Consider the following 16,830-nt stretch of genomic DNA (forward strand, 5'->3'; position numbering starts at 1 on the left):
AATTTCTTTTTATTTAGTCTTTTTCACTCTTCAAGGAAAAGCCTGAAAATACTTACTTGAGTGAACATTATTCTTATGTGGTTCTGGGTAAGCTACTCCGTGCTCTGTTCTTCATCCTTCCCTTTGGAAACTTGGGGAAATATAATCTGTCCCCAACCTCACAGGAATGCAGAAAGTTACAAACTCACAGAAGTTCCAATTAACTCCTTCCATGCTGATATCATAGAGCAAGTGGGAATTGAGGTGAGCACTCTCCTCCAGTGAGCACCCACCACATTCTGGTCACTGCAAAGGCAATTAAAATACACAGTCTCACTGGCCAGGTTTTAGCTCCTTTGAAAAAGCTATGAAGGTCCTATATAACCTACAGCATGGCTGACCATTGAAGAACTAGTGGCTGATAACATTATTTAACAGCGTAAATTCATAGTGGGTTTATAATTCTCAGATTTCGAATTAGTCAAAGCAGTGGTAATATTTAAGTTAGTTTTTTAAAACTCTGCAACCTAATTGCCTAATGCAATTTTCAAAATAAACATACTCGGCTCTTTTTAAAACATTTCCCCCTGAATTTGGCCAACAGATTTCTGAACCATTTTGTGCATGTTGATGTCAATCTTTCTGTAAAACTTTCTCCTCAGTACTTTCCACTTCCATATGTCCATCTCTTTTTCTTCCTCATAGTAGCATTTATTTTCATTCTCTACTTTCTCTGGCATATGCCCTCACTAAACAAATTTGCTCTGTCACTTCTATTCTTATACTCTCTGGGAATGAAATGTTATTTGCTAGTCACCCATTAAGCGCTGAAACTCCTGCAAGATTATTTCCAATGCATCATGACAAACATTATTTGCACTGTGTCACATGAGCCTTGAATCAGCAAGGAGGATAGTGTTGGGAGGGCTGTTACTAGACCATACAGTGTCTTTGTGCAAATTGGAAAAAGTCCTCCCCTCTGGATGGGACACAGGACTGAGCCAGGGCTGAATTTCAGCCCTTACCTGCACGGATAAAACACAGCCTCCTCAGTAAGACCCAGAAGCTATGGAAGGAGCTCTCAAAAATAAACTCAGCTCATCATCACTTTTGTACCCAAATCCACTTGTTGACTTACAGTGATTCCAAGAGTGATCACTTGACTCTTTTGTGACCCAATTTTTTTCCTGTGTTAGAGTAAAAATATATAAAATACTTAGGCATGAGGTTTTACAAACCTGTCCTGTACACGTTTCTTATTTATCATTATGAAAGTGGTACCAGTACTCATTGGGAGATCAGCAGATCACTCAACTTTAGGACAAATCAGAGTTCTAAATAAGACAGGGTACACCAGATATTTTTAGCCTTGTTTAGTTTTCCTCTTCCAGTGCAGTGATCTGTGACTCAACAAAGCCCAACATTCATAACCTGCTGTCAGAGGCCTGATGCATGCATTATCTTGAATTGAATGAGAACATTTGACTCCTTTGTCAATTTGCAGTAGAACACACCTTCCGGATTTTCTACACTATGTGATACCAGCTCTGAATATTTCTCATTCAGTGTTCACCTCTATCAGCTAGTCTGAAAATTGGAACCAGAAACACTTGACAAATCACTGGCTACTTCATGGTTACAGGTGGTGACACATTGCTACTGATGCTGCTTATTCATGAAACTGGAGGTTAACACTCTGATTCTGAGATGTAAACTAGGGAAAACCCCACATAAAGTATCAGCATTGAGCAGAATAACAGACAGACAATTTTCAACTGAAATGCCAGTTATTAGAAGTCATGTGGAGTCAGGAGTTGCCATGGAATCCATTTGTTTCTAAACCAGCTCCTCCTGCTGGAATAGTTTCTCATTATCATGTCTTTTGTATGGAGTTGGGGGAGAAAGAAAGTGAGAATGGCATCTGATATAAAACTATGTTATAATTTCAAAGCTCTGAGTCCTTAAAATAAATAGAAAATTAAAAGTTTTAAGGGAAGTTAACATAAAATTTGAACACCCATTTATATTGTTGTTTGGCTTAGGGTAAAGCAACCATATTTTCAACAAGATTTCTTTTCTGTGACTTTTGATTATTCAAGGAGAATACACAATGGCTTATGGTATAACATTTATCTTCACAAACTAGTTATCAGATATTCAGGACTGAAAATAAATAGCAAAGCAGATCTAAACTGAGATGGGCTGCACATTTGCAGTGCACTTGTTTTCCTCTCTTTTCTCCTACGTATCATTTTTATTTAGATTCTTAACCAGACCATTATGGCTTTTCCTCCTGTGAAACTGCTGATGAGTCTATCCCCTTGTTTCCTCCAAGTTATTTGTTCAAATCATGAGAAGTGATTGGCTAGCATATGTTAATGCTTGAGTTGTTTCTGCTGTGAAGTCTCCCATGTGTTTGTAGGTAAAATACAGAAACGGATTGATCAAATATCAACTTGAGACAATTGAATTTCAAACTACACAGAATCCAGAAATTAACCACTGTTTTAACATATGTACGATATAATTGATTATAATTAGACAGGAGATCTGTTGAATGAAGATATATTAGAATTATATTTGCATATTTATCTTATTCTGCGTTTTCTATGAAAGAATGTTAAATGCTTCATATGAGAAAAAATGTGGGTAGATGACTCCAGAACCTTGAATCTGTGCTTCTCATTGTCTCCACTTCTGAGTGTTGACTAGTGAGCTCCCCTCAGGGATTCAAGAAAGGCTCAACTGTATTTAAAAACAGGCCCCACCTCATCCACCTGCCCAAGGATTTACCCACCTCAGAGCCATCCACCACCCTCAAATCATTTGGGTTGACTATTTACAGGAGAGAAATGCAAGCAGCCCTTAGGCATATGAAAAGATGCCAAACCTCCATAATAGAAGAAAAAAAATCGAAAGTCAATTTTCATTTATTAGACTGGGGAAAAAGTTAATAATGTGCTTCATTGCAAGACTGTAGGGAAACAGTCACCCTTGCACTTTGCTGATGAGCGTGTCAGTTGACAAAACTGTCATGGAGGGCAATTTAGCAACGTTTATCAGGAGTACAAATCCATGTATCCTTTGATATAGCAACTCCATTTTTGTGAAATTGTCCTGTAGGTGTATTTGCACACAGCTAAATGACGTGTGTACAATGTTATCCACTGCAGCATTGTTTGTGATTGCAATAATGGGAAACAAACCTAAATGCCCTCAGTGGGCGAAAGGTTAAAAAATTTATATTAGTATTTCCTAGAATGCTATACAGATATTTAAGAAAGAAAGGATGAAGCAGCTTTCTGTATGCTGTCACGGAAAGTGAAAGAAAATCAAGGTGAAGAACGATGTGTAAAATATAAGTCTTAATGTTTGCTTGAAACTCCAGAAAAAATAAGAAGAAGCTAAGTAGTTGTACAGCAGCAGACATAAACTGGTGGCCCAAGATCCATTTGCTTGGTTTGCATAGTGTGTTAAAATTGGATTTCCTTTAATAAGCTAGATTTCTAGGTAAGGAAAATAAGTGAAGCAGCCCAGGTGTTAAGATAAGAAATGGTGCTGGTAACCTAATCTGCCTGGATTTTCCACTAGGTTTTAGGGTGAAGGGACTCTGCAGTGGGAGCCCTGAGGAGATGAACAGTTTCATACCAGAGATGCAGCTGTGACTCATGGATGGAGATCCTCATCCCAAACCTGTTTCCAAGTTTCTGAAAGAGGCTTAGGAACCATCCCTAGGAAAAGGCATTCCCAGCATCCACATCATCCCAGGTGTACCCAGGAGCAGCACTGACTTACCCATTTCACACTATAGTCACAGTGCCTAGAGCCCGTGTAATTTTACGGCCTGAGAAAAATGTTTCAATGTTTATTTCTTTTGCTATCAGAAGAAAAAAAATAATACATAAAATAATTAATACATGATAATGAAACCAACCTGAATTACACTCATCCCTTTACCAATGCAGTTGCAAAATATAATTTTAAAATATTTTCTTATGCAGGATGGAACCATAAAAACATGATAAAAAATGCTTAAGGATCAACAAAACAAGGTCGTAATGACCTTGTACAAGAGGAAGCACTTGCCACTTGAGGGGAGGCCTAGACCTCCCTGGCTTAATGCATCCAGACAGGGCCTCCTCCTCTGGCGACCACCCCCCTGCACCAACATCACACGCACACACATATCTTGAACCCTTTATGCTTAAGTAGTCTTGAAAAATGAGGGAACAGGTTTGGGGCCAAAAGAAGAATCAATGTTGTCTGCTATCTTTCCAGTGTGTCCCACCCCTGCTTGACTGAACCAAACTCTCTGGATTCTTTTCTGCAACATAGCTGAGAATCTCGGAACACTGGAACGTTCTGAGAGCACCCTGTGTATTTCCCTGCTCTTCTGAATCCAAACACCCACAGAAGGTTGGTCTGGCTAAGGCCCCAGCTTCCTCTCCCTCTTCTTGTGACCATCCTCTTTCCTAAGGAGGCAGGAATGAATCATCTTCAGAGACCCCATCCCTATCACAGAGGACAGCCTCACTCCTGGGCCTCAACTCGATTGCACTATCATTCTATGCTGTATGTTCAAGATCCTACATACCAGGGCCATCGGTTCGAATATTTTCCCTCCTCATAGTCTTCTACTTCAAAAGTAAGCTGAGAAAAAGCAGACTAACGCTTTTTTTTTTTTTTTTTTTTTTTTTTTTTTGCCGGATTCTCACTCCCTCACCCAGGCTGGAGTGCAGTGACGCAATCTCTGTCCCTGCCGTTGCCTCCCGGATTCAAGCGATTCTCCTGCCTCAGCCTCCTTAGTAGCTGGAACTGCAGGCGCGTGCCACCACGTCCGGGTAATTTTTGTATTTTTAGTAGAGATGCGGTTTCACTGTGTTGGTCAGGCTGGTCTCAAAATCCTGTCCTAGTGATCCCCCACCTTGGCCTCCCAAAGTGCTGGGATTACAGGCGGGAGACATCGAGCCCGGCCGGCAATGGTTCTTGAAGTGTAGGTCCCTTACCAGCAATATCACCCCGCAACCTGTTAGAAACGTAAATAAATTACTGGGCTCCACTTCAGATCTAATGAATTATAAACTCTGGAAGTGAGGCCCAGCAATCTGTGTTTTAAGCAGCCTTCCAGTCAATTCCCATGCACGCTCAAGTTCCAAAACCGCGCTAAGAGCAAAGGCGCCCAGATTTTCAAGGGCAGTTTCCCAAGTCTCGGGCCCAGAGGTGATGAGACTCCCCGAAGCACTGGATCTCCGGCCCAGACTAGCACAGTGGTACTTTCCCGGGGTCCTGGGGTTACGACGCGAACGCTGGAGCAGCTATTGGAGGCTCAGGGCTTGGATTTGCAACCACCTCAGCAGGGCGGCGCCCCCAGCTGGGTTAAACTGCAACTACCACTGCGTCCCGGGGCGGGTCCAGGGCCCCTCACTGCGCAGCCCGGGGCGGCTCTGAGCTCATCCTTGCTCCCGCTTCCCCGCTTCCCCGCATTCGTAGCTCCCTAGTGTCCTGAGGCCCCCCTTACGGAAAGCCAATTCCGGAGTCGGACCAGTATTTCCGATTCCTAAATCAGGGTGGGGCTTTAGGGCCCATATTTAAAAGCCGCCCTCCTCCCCCACTGGTGCGGGGGGCTAGAAGGAAAGTTGGAGTTCAGAGAAAGGAAGAACCCTCTAGAAACTTAGTCCAAAAGCTCTCAAAGCCAGAGGGGCTTAAGTGCTAACCTGAAGTTACAGATTGGTACCTGCTCTCCGGATCCAACCCATTCTGATGTCCCTTACTCTTTTTTCAGGCCACTGACCCCACCCCGTTCCTCCAGCCGCCCGCCTGGGCCTCGTGAGCGTAGGCGTGATGCAGCCACCTTTTACCAAGAGCAGAGTTTGGTCTGAAATTCGGAAACCTATTTAAGAATCAAAGGGTCTTTCAGCGCGAGTTTCCAATCCAGTGTTTATCTACAGAGTTAGAACGCCTCAGTTGTGTGCCTGTATTCAGCGTTGCTGAAATTTATGTCCACATAGTGTCCTTAGCTCGATTTCTGGAAAATAAAAGTGTGAGAGTGCCTGGACCTGGAGTGGCAGGCATCCACCTGCTCCCGTCCTCAAAATGCACAGACTGATCTCTTTCCAGCTAGCAATTATATTTTTAAAATAATTATAATCGTTTAAACCTTAACATTTTTGTCTGCAAATACAGTGATGCACAATTAAAGAAGCACTTATTTCTTAGCGGCCATTCAAGATTATGTATTAGACCATGGTTTCCAATATCTGCAAGATTAACCAGACTATTTAGAGAAACTATAAGAAACCCTTACTTGTATTCGCCAATCTCATTTTCCAACTTGGTGCAATGTCTTTTTCTAGTGTGTAACCACTGAAGCAAATTTGGGGGTATTTCAAGGGTCAATTTAGGGAGACAACTGAAAAGCCGTACTTTAGAAAAGGTTTTTTAAAATATTTACAAACATAAAATATGCTTTCCAAAACGTCCCTATCAAGTAATATTTGCCATAACTTTTAACATAGCAAATATAACCGTATTTTGGGGGACTCCTACCCTTTGTTTGGGGTCAAGGTTACAAGTGTCCCTTGTTTCTGCCTCAATATCATAACGACCTCGCAGAGACGTGAACGTCTAAATGTGGTAATAAAATGAGTTTAGGGCAATATTACATTATCTAAGTTATTGGGAGTAGAAAGTGTTAGTATTTCCTAAGACAATTGTATGTCCCTAGATAACTTGTGCTTTTCAGTGACAGAGTGAACATCCGATTTTGTGTCTTGATTATAAATATACCCTTCATCCTGATCTTGGAAACTGAGCAAAATCCATGTCTGTGAGCTTTGTGCAACTGTGCATGTGGGACATGGGAAAGTGTAAAAGTGTATGTGTGTGTCCCTAGCAGTCCGCAAAATAATGAAGAGAAGTGTGGTGGGCAGAAATCATTTTAGTTTTGATAAGATGCTCAAACATCCTGGAGCTGAGGAGTTACTAGAGGAGTTATCTGAAGGCAGGGTGGAAGTCTATGCCAGAGCAAGTGTCGGAGCCAAGGCGCTGAACCCCAGCTAGGCTGTTTGCACCGGAATTCCACCATGCGCTCACTGGTTCTTTTACAACCGAAGGTTCACCTTCTGTAGTCTTGATTTTGCCTTTTGTGGGGAGGGGTCAGAAGGCTCTGAGATGAACCCTCCCCCTTCTTTCTAGGTGCGCGCAGCATGCTGGACATTGCGCGCACAGGCGCGTTTGTTCTCGAATCCACCCGGCTGGCTCCCGGCGACCACTGGGCTAGAGTCACCGACGCCTGCACGTCCTGGCGTCCGGGGTCAGGGCAGGTTCCATGAGGGCAGCCTCCTGGGTTGCCCCAGAGGTGGCAGGAACTCTCGGGGGGGAACAGTGTCGCCATCACACGAGGCTGTTGGCCCTGATTGGTAGGGAAAGGAGGGAGATACTTGTTTGTAGCTCGGCATGGGTTTTCTCCCCCATCAGGATCGTATTATGGATGCCTGAGGTTCCAGAGGCTAAGTGGCGGCCTAGATTTTGTAAAGATCTCTATTTGGGGTTGGTGGGTCGCCCGTGCTCGTCTCTTCCTTTCTCGGGTTTTTCTCCTTATATCGGCAAAGCGGATGGTAGGATTAGTCTCTGAATCTCAAGAAATTCATTTAAAATTTCCCATGCTAGAGGCGAACGCAAATCCTCAGAACACGTGGGAGGCACCTGAGGTTCCGGTTCACGGTTCACGCCTCCCGCTACAGGGCGCGTGGGGGGCTGGCAGGCGGGGTTGCCGGGAGGGTGTAAAGCCAGGTCCCTGCGCCGGGGCGGGGGAGTGAAGGAGCCGCATTCCGGCTCCAACCTAGGTTCAAAGATTAGAAAAACAGGTGTTACGTCTTCATGCTAATTCACTCTCTCGGTAAACTCGACTCAGACAGTTGTGTGCTGAGGACTTAGCGAGAGGCCGTCACCTCGTGGTCCTGCATTCACTTTGTTTATTAAACGACATCTACTCGGCTCATTGACAACTGAGCTTCACTGGGACATTAGAACAGCCCAGCCAACCACCCCCACCCCCGCCCCACCCCAGGACATCAGCCTTAAGCTTGAAGACTTCCTTACTCATTTTGCCCATCTTATTTCTGAAGGCAAAATTACTGCATTTCTTCCTCTGGAAACCCAGCATTGCCTGACTCCCTACACCCCGCCCCCAAAAAAGTCCCTGCTGTGGACACAGGTTTCAGACCCCTGAGAGGCACTTCCACACCGGCATGTTGTTCTAAGTAGACATAGGGTTAGCATAACCACAGACTTGACTGAAATCCTCTTTAGAACACAGTCGAATAAAAAACCACGTCTTAACCATAAGTGTCATTGCTTCGCCTGGCAGCTATATCTGACCCTGTCGGAGGGGAGAGGAGGGTCAAGAAAGGTTATTTCCCTTCTCCACAGGCACTCTCCACCTCCGACTTTACATGCAGTAGCCAACTTGACCTTATCTGATCTTTCTGGAATCTTGTGTATAAGTGAGCCATAGTTCATCTCTCGCTATCTTCGTAGCTATCTCTTGTTAAAAGTGCATCATTGGGTGGTTGAAAGCCGCCCAGAACCAGGTCTCTAAGTCGCCTCAGCCTGGGGAAATGACTCCTCCTGGATTAGAGTCCATTAGCTGGATTCCAGTTTTGAAAGACCTGTAAAATCTCCATGTTTCTTTTTGTTTCTATCCAAAACGTTTGCCTCCTCCAGCCAGGTGTTGCCCAGATGTGTAAATACCACCAGAAAATTCCTGTCGTCCTTCTACGACGATCTTACTGCCATCGGGCGGCAAGGAGGTGGCAGATGTATTTTTGAACAAACATTCTTAAAGTTGTTCTGAATATCAGCAGAATGGCACACACCCCTCTTCAAGGTATTTATTTTCTCAGTGGCAATTAGCACCATAAACGAGAGGATGAGTGACCCGTCACTGGTGTTCTCACAGATTTTTATGGCAGATGAAACAACTGTCTCCAAACGCACCTCCAGGAGCTGAATCTGGTCACCCGCAGTACCAAAACCAAGCCGGGGATCGAGTCTGTAGGGGGTGATTCGTGAGCACAACAACTGGTTTTGGGACGAGTTGCCTTTTTCTTGATGCTATCTGTTGTGTTTTCTCAGATGAGAGAAAGAAAAGGCGTTTCAAATTAGAGGATCTCTAAGAGATAATTAGCAAGAATCCTGGCCAGCGTTTGTTTAAACAGCTCCTATTAGGGAACTGTGAGCATCGTTAAGTTTATTCATGCAGACTGTATTCTTTCTGTAAGGAATATTCATGTTGGACGTTTGCTTTCTGAAACAAAACCCGACAAAGAGTTGGTTGATATTTAAGATAACGGACTGTGGTGAGCTACGTATCTCTACATATCAATCACTCGAATTCTATTTTGCCATGAAATGTAACCTCTTCCCCTAATGTCCCCCTTGCTGCTGCCCATAGGAAAACTCCCCGGCCGAGCTTTCCACGGTGAAAATAATCACCCCTCAAACCCAATCCATTTAGAAAAAGACGCACTTCTTTGGGATTAAAGACAGTTATTGTATTTATTTCCTCTGGCAATGAATTCCTTGACGCCACGGCTTCAGAGAAACGAGAAAGAGAAAATAAAGCCCCAAACCGGCCTCGCGCACGCCGTCTGCCCGCGACTGCCCAGGGGATGGGCCTTTGGGCGAACCCTGACTCCTCGGCGGGATGACCCAGTCAGCCCGGCCGACCTCGGCGGCCTCCGGACGTCCCCGGCTCTGCGGGGCCGCCGCGCTGGACGGAGCGCTCGGCCACCCAACTCGGGGGAGCCTGAGGAGCGCGGGTCGCGCCCGACATCGGGAGGGCCCGGGAGGCCGCGACAGCGGCGGCAACCTGACAGCGCCGACCCCGCACCCAGGGCTCATTAGCAGCGCAGCGGCCGCGCGGGTAGTGAGATCCAGAGCCCAGATCCTGGGCGCGCGGGGGGCGGTGCGGGGCCGGCTCGCGTCACTCAGCCCTATTGGCCAATGAGCGCCTCGGCCCGGGGCGGGCCAGGCCAATGGGAGGCGAGGAGGCTGGTGAGTGGCATTGAGGGAGGCGGGAGAGAGGCGGCCCGGGACTGAAGTTGAAGCTAAATCCTTAAGCTATAAAGAAGTTACGGGGGGCAGTTTTCGGCTTCCAATTAGGAATAATAGTGAACTGGCTTCGTAGCAACTACGGAGGACCAGGATTCTCAAATCACTTCACTCGTCCCAAAGCTTGCATCCTCCTCTTTCTGCCACGCACCCCTCCCCCAATTCATGATCCAGAAAAGGGAGCCGGGAATGCTCTGCTCCTCTCTGCCGGTGGGAAGCGGAGAGGCCGGCGGAGCCGCTGGGTTGGACGGTAGGCATGAATACAGTTAGGAGATGGGCGCCCCCGAACCCTCTGCCGCCTGTGGGGACTGAAGGTAGGTGAAGCAGAAGACACCCCGCGTCCGCCCAGCGGCCTCGCAGCTCCGCGGCGGTGCGGGAGAGGCCGCGGCGCCTCCCACCCCCGGGGTGCCTGCTAGGGGCTGTCGCGAGCGCGCCACCTGTTAACCTGGCGCTGCCGGGCCCCGCTTGTTGCCGCCCCTGCTGGGCAGCCAGAGCGCTAGGTCGCCTTGGGAGTCCCGAGGGACTTGGTGTGTGTCACTTTTTGAGGAATCCCTCAGACTTGAGATCCAAGTTAAAGGGGTAGCCAAGGTCGAGACCTGCCAAGGTCGGGAGCTGAAGGCCCCGCCGCGCCGAGGAGAAATTCTGATTTGCAGAAACCTGCTTTCCTGGGACATGCGCCCGGCCTGGGGCGGCTCGGGGACCCGCGGAGAAAAGTCCACTGCGGGTCTTCGAAAATATGCATTTTGTTGTTTGGGCAGCTTCCAGGGGGTCTGGAGGATGTGGCTGGCATGGGTGAGGGCATGCCAGCATTATTTGCAGGGAAACTGTCTCACTGCTGATTTATCCGTTTCTTTAAAAACAAGCCCAAAACGCCTGGCTAGGCGCTCTGAGGCCCTTCTCAGCAGTGTTTTTGGAATTGGGGCGAGTGTGTGAGTGCTTGTGGAGCCGCGAATCTCTTACACTCTGATGCTGTTGTCTTCACAGGAGCCTGAAAGAGTTGTCTGGGGTTCCTGCTCTTCTCAAAGGGGCTCGGAGCCACCTTAAATGCCGCGAGACTGAAGAGCAAACTTCGGGGATTAGCATGTCGATTTTCCGAGGACCAGGGTCTGCAGCGCGGAGCGGAAGAAAAGGCTGGCTCCTCAGGGGTCCCGTCGGCATTTGATACCCAGAGACCCCCAGGATTGCCCAAATTGCGGTGGATCAGCAAATTTCCTATCCTGCATCCCGCATTTTCAAAGAAAATAGTTTCTGTTCATCCCCGCTGGCCTTTTACTGCCATCAATACACTGTTCCTGGTGCAGATCCTTCAGCCTCTTCATTCAAAGTATATTTTATGTTTTAGCCAAATGTGATCTCTAATTGAAAGTTTATTTTTTGGATTTGGATGAATCTGCGGAGCTTACGTTGTAAGAAGAAAGGGGGAACAAGACACAATGAAAGAAAAGTCCAAAAATGCTGCCCGGACTAGGAGGGAGAAGGAAAACAGTGAATTTTATGAACTGGCTAAATTACTGCCTTTGCCCTCGGCTATCACCTCGCAACTGGACAAAGCATCCATAATCAGACTCACAACCAGCTATCTCAAAATGAGAGTGGTGTTCCCAGAAGGTAAGTGACTTTGTCCAGATGGAATTTCAGAGGCAGAAGGGGCAGGGGATTTGCCAGGCGAGAAGCCTACACCGCTGACTGGAGAAATTAGTACATATTTACTTAGACACTCTGCAAAGGGAATTTTAGCTCGGCTGCTTCACGAAGGTCCTCACTGAACTCAGAATTTCTGTTGCTTTTTCGAAGCTCCCTCTACTTCCCCATTAATACTTTCTCTTCAGTTCATCAGATATGTTTGGTTGGGAAGCAGCCCAACATTCCTTTTGTCAACACTTCACATACTAGGCTCAATTGAAAGTACTACTAATCCAAACATGACTTTCTTTTTTACTCCTCTTGTTAGAACTGTGTCCAGTAGAAAGCAGGAGCACTGCCAAATTCTGTATTTTTTGCCAGGTGTAGATAGACCCATGTACCTGAAGCTAGCTAAGCCGGATAATAATTTCTGTATATGTCTGAAATTTTGCCAATGAGTAACAGGCCCATTTGTGAACAAGTATGCCTGAATTTCTTTAGTCTCTTACATAAATTCTAAGCAAACTTATTCTGAGTTTTCAAGACATTCACAGATTATGAAACTAACTCTGGAGCTTGATGATTTGCAACTCTGGGCTTGATATTATCTGTAAGATAATAGGCTAGTCCCAGAATATATAAGGTTGGATGAAGGTGGCTAGCCCGCTTAGAAAATATCTTCTGGGTGGCAGGTTGGCAAACGGGTTCTGAGAAAATTGTCTTATAAGGCCTAGAACTTAAAATAGCTGAGTTATTGACATGATTTAAAACTTGTATTTAGATGACCAAGATTCATCGTGTAAGGACAGAACAGCTTTCATAGAACACTGTCCTGTATAAAACCAGTTATAGTTACTAGAAAAAGACACATTTCTATTTGCCCATCTTTTCCTTTACTTGCATTTAAATAATAAAAACAGATTTTAAAATATTTTAGAAATGTCTTTGCTGGGGGAAAGTGATTCAGAAATGTAAAACAGGGATTACTAAACAAGCAAACAAACAAACATTCAAGAGAAAAAATTCTGTTTATTTACAAATGAGAACTTCTGAGTTAACCCCTGGAGGTTTTTGTTGTTGTTGATTTTTAGACGTTTGGAGTTTGTGGTTTTCCATTAAATAAACGGATGGGCAGGAAGCAGTATTATTGGGTTTGGATACAAGTTATTATCTAAGTCAAAAGCCTGCAAAATATGTTCCAAGCTAAAGGAAAACTTTCAAATTATAGTTCAGTTCTACCTTCAAACTACAAGTGATGTTTTAGTCATTCCCTTCTAAAGCTGTTCCTTGAACAGTTCTCCTCTGACCCTGGAAACCGTGGGGAAAAAAGAAATCAAAGCCTAAAGTACCAGAAAAGTTGAAAAGAAAAAAAAGAAGAAGGAAAAGGAAGGGGAACTTAAATACTTAAAACTACATTTCCCATTCAAACTGTGCTGAGAATTGTTGATGGGATAATTACCATTATACCACACTGCCTTCTATTTAAAAAAGAGATCTCGTTGTCTTTTATACTGTCAGCGCCTACTTTATAAAAATAAAGCTATTGCGAACTCCGCTGGCCGCACTGTTCGTAACAGGATTATTAGCAGTGATTTGTCAGCCCCTGCGGTCTCAGTGGGCTCCCTTTCTGCGTGATTTCCAGCCGGTCTCGTCAATTATCGGTGCCGATGTCGCTCGCTGTTTGATCAGAAGCAGCATATGGTGCTGCTTGTGGGGCTGCAAGTAATCGCGGGAGGAGAATAGCTGGGCGTCGTTCTGGGGCGGGGAGCGAGCGGGACGGGAGAGCTCGGGGAGTCGCCCAGCCAGCAACGCTAGTCGGCTTGTGCAGACCCGGGGCAGGCGCAGCTGGGAAGATATCCGGCTGTTTTCTGCTGTTGTTTTGTTTTTGTTTTTAAAAGAGCAAGCTTTTTTTGTTTAATTAAGTGCTAACTCTAGACATTATAAATCGCGTTGTAAATATATAGGACCAAAAGTAAACTCACACAGCCAACCTCTCGTTATTTTAAAGAGAGCGCGGAGGAAGGCTCCCGCTGGAGTCCCCTTGGTGGCCAGGACTGTCCCCTCTGGCTACTTTAACAGCGACTGTGCTTTCTGCAGCCCCCTCACTTTCCTCCTGAACCCCTCCTTTCTCTCCCTTCTGTGTGTGAGTGTGAGTTTATGGGGAGGAGAGGGTGGACGATGTGTGAACTCTGGGCACATCATTTATTTTCTCCAGCTACTGCTAAGATCGTAACTCACCCTCAGCCTCCACCCAGTGAGTTAGACAGGGTCATCAGAACAGCTAGCTCCTAGGGATGAGGTTTTAATTTTGACGGTGGACGAGCCTAAAAAACCACAAACCCAAACACAGCTCTTTAAAATATTAAAGAACAACAACAACAAAAACAAAACCACAGCAGCTTTCAAAGAAATAAAACAGTCACAATCGCAGGACCAGGGACAACCTGCAGGGGGTGCCAAATTTGGGTTCAGTGTTGACAAGGCAGACAGTGGACAAGATTGGGGGGGGGGGTCCAAGGCAGTTGGGGAAACTGATCACTTTACATTGATGTAATTTTTTTCTCGTGGTGTTAGATGGAATTTGTTGGAAGATTAAATTCACCTTTACACCTGTCTTGAAGCCATCCTAGCACATAGTAGGTCCTCAATACAATTTTAAGGTTGGGATAAAGATAGGTATAAATGTCCTATTACAGGTAATATATGAGTTTTATAAGGTATACAATCTAAATAATTATTAATCTGATGACATAGCTCTAGGTATGAAAATGCTGTAAAACTTCGGATTTGTTCATATAATATTTCATCTGTAATATGACGTAATGCCAAAGGGCTATAAGTTAAATGAACAAACAAAAATCATTGCATAATTATATTTGAAAAAATAAATATCCTTAAATACAGGCAATTCCCATCCGAATACACTTTTTTCTTCTCCCAAGGTCTAGTAGCTTCCTTGCCTGGGGCAAATTTCAGATTTCATTTGCCTTAGTAGATGAAATTGAACTGTTTAGGTGAAAATAAGGGGGAGTGGTCAGAGAACAGAGAATTGGGATATGGGTACCAGGAATAATTAAGAAAAAAGCATTAGATTAGAGATTTCAGACAAAAAAAAATTAGGAAAGCTAACTGAGAAATCACTAACACTTCATATCTCCCAATTAGTGACATATTCTATTCCAAAGTAGCCTTGCAAAGAAAAAATTGAGGCACATAGAAATGTAAAAATCTTTGACGTTATTAAAGTCAGAGGGACAGAGTCTAAAAAAAATAGCATGACTTTATTTTTGTGCAAAATAGGACAAATTCAACTAGAAAGATATATTTGTATCCAGCTATAAATAAATTTTGCCTGGGGGGTGTAGTGGCTTGCGTAATAAACTTTGAAAGGATCAGATATATTTTCTTACCTATAGCTATTCAGAATCTTGGTAACATCACATTGCCATTTCATTGACAAGATGTTTTGGGAAAATAAAAATAATTGCAGAGTTGAAATCAGTAACTGCTCAGAAAAGATCGTCTCTACAACGGACAAGGATGATTAAACAAACTTCCACAGACGGTTTCTGTAATATGCACCTCAAGATTGAAATCCTTAATGGTGTTATATTTTTTTGAGGCAGAATACTGAAAAAGAAAAAGAGGCCCCATTTCCCACGTGGGTCAGTGATTTAAGGCTGTTTTTCTTGCTTCTTGGGGAAGTGATTGAGTATTAGGTTTCCATGTTTATTCTCTTACAGAAGTTTTTCTCATTTAAAGGCCTTTAAGCACAGTTTACTGCTCCATGCTGGTTTTCTGTGTTTAATTCCAGTTTTGATGTTGACTTAAAATGTGGAGTGCAGAACTAAACTCTGCGCAGAGCATTTGCAAGGCAGATTTATGTGCTAAATCAATAAAAAAGAATACTTTTTTATTTAAAAGGAGAGCTCGCTAATAAAACAAACAAACAACAACAACAACAACAGGTATTATAAGCTATGGTGGGATGCTTTCAAGCAGGGTACAATTACCCATCTGATGATAAAACGGGGCTGAATTTATCGAGAACAAACCTAATTTCTAGGGGAGTTGTTTTCCAGTTCTGGGGAATCTTGGCAGCTTCCAGGTTTTACAGACTCAAGTGTAGACACAGAATGTGAACCCATAGATTCTCGTCGCATTCTCGGTCCCAGGTATTTATCTGGAAAATAAGGCTTGTACCTTGCTAACACCTAACGATTTTCATTGCCAGTCTTTGATCCCTGACATTTAAAAATTTTGTGTGAAGGAAGGGGAATCTCAATTATTTAGAAATGGTCCTGCTACTCTAAAAGTGCTAAAACAGGGTACACGGCAAAGTAAACTTCCTTCCACAGGTAGCCCCACCGAACAGTCGGCTCCTTTGCTTTGCCACTCGGCCTCGGTGGCTCAGGACCTACAGGGGACAATTCTGTCGAGGCCTCGGTGGCTCAGGACCTACAGGGGACAGTTCTGTCGAGGCCTCGGTGGCTCAGGACCTACAGGGGACAGTTCTGTCGAGGCCTTGGTGGCTCAGGACCTACAGGGGACAGTTCTGTCGAGGCCCCGGTCTTGCCTCCCGCACCGTCCGAAGCACTCAGCCAGCCAGGTCTGAGCGGTGTGTCCCATCTTTTGTCGACAGTGGCCCCAGCCAAGGGCCTAGCTTATGGCCTCAGTACAGAGTCTCCTCACTCCCCAGGCCAGCCCAGGTGCCGCCCCCTGCCCGGCTTAGAGGTCCCGCCAGTGCAGGTGTGTGCCCGCCGCGCCTCCCGCCTTCCCGGCCACTGCTCCCTAAGAACAAGCGGTCGTCTAAACCTTAGCTTGAGGTCCGTCTGTTTGGGCCGTTCCAGGGAAGGCAGGTTAAATGCCGCCATCCGAGTCCCTGCGCCAAGTTGAACTGAAGTGGGATTCGCCTGCGCCTTCGGGCTCGGCGGCTCCAGGGCGGGCCTCTAGGGAGGTGGCATCGACAAACGTGGGCCGCATTCGAAGACCCGGAGTCCCAGGGCGACATCGATTGACGTTTTTCGGCCGCCACGCCGGACTGTCTCATAAACAACCCAGTTTTAGTCTAGACCTGGCCGAACCCCACCCTCCCTGGGTTTCTGCAGTCTTTTC

General features: G+C 45.4%; 1 protein-coding gene across 2 annotated transcripts in view; it reads left to right on the plus strand.

The window, feature by feature from the left end:
* The first annotated feature begins 10,098 nt into the window (after positions 1-10,098).
* Positions 10,099-16,830, plus strand: part of SIM1 (SIM bHLH transcription factor 1) — a 79,744-nt gene continuing 73,012 nt past the window's right edge. Inside the window, exons 1-2 of one of the 2 annotated variants that reach the window (XM_003922909.4) lie at positions 10,099-10,406; positions 11,077-11,700. In XM_003922909.4, coding sequence (XP_003922958.1) covers positions 11,526-11,700 — 175 coding nt within the window. In that variant the 5' untranslated portion in view covers positions 10,099-10,406; positions 11,077-11,525. Of the gene's footprint in view, positions 10,407-10,570; positions 10,620-11,076; positions 11,701-16,830 lie in introns of those variants that run through there. The other variant, XM_010333765.3, reaches the window with a different exon arrangement.

This window comes from Saimiri boliviensis, chromosome 4, assembly GCF_048565385.1.
Source record: "Saimiri boliviensis isolate mSaiBol1 chromosome 4, mSaiBol1.pri, whole genome shotgun sequence".
Taxonomy (NCBI): Eukaryota; Metazoa; Chordata; class Mammalia; order Primates; family Cebidae; genus Saimiri; species Saimiri boliviensis.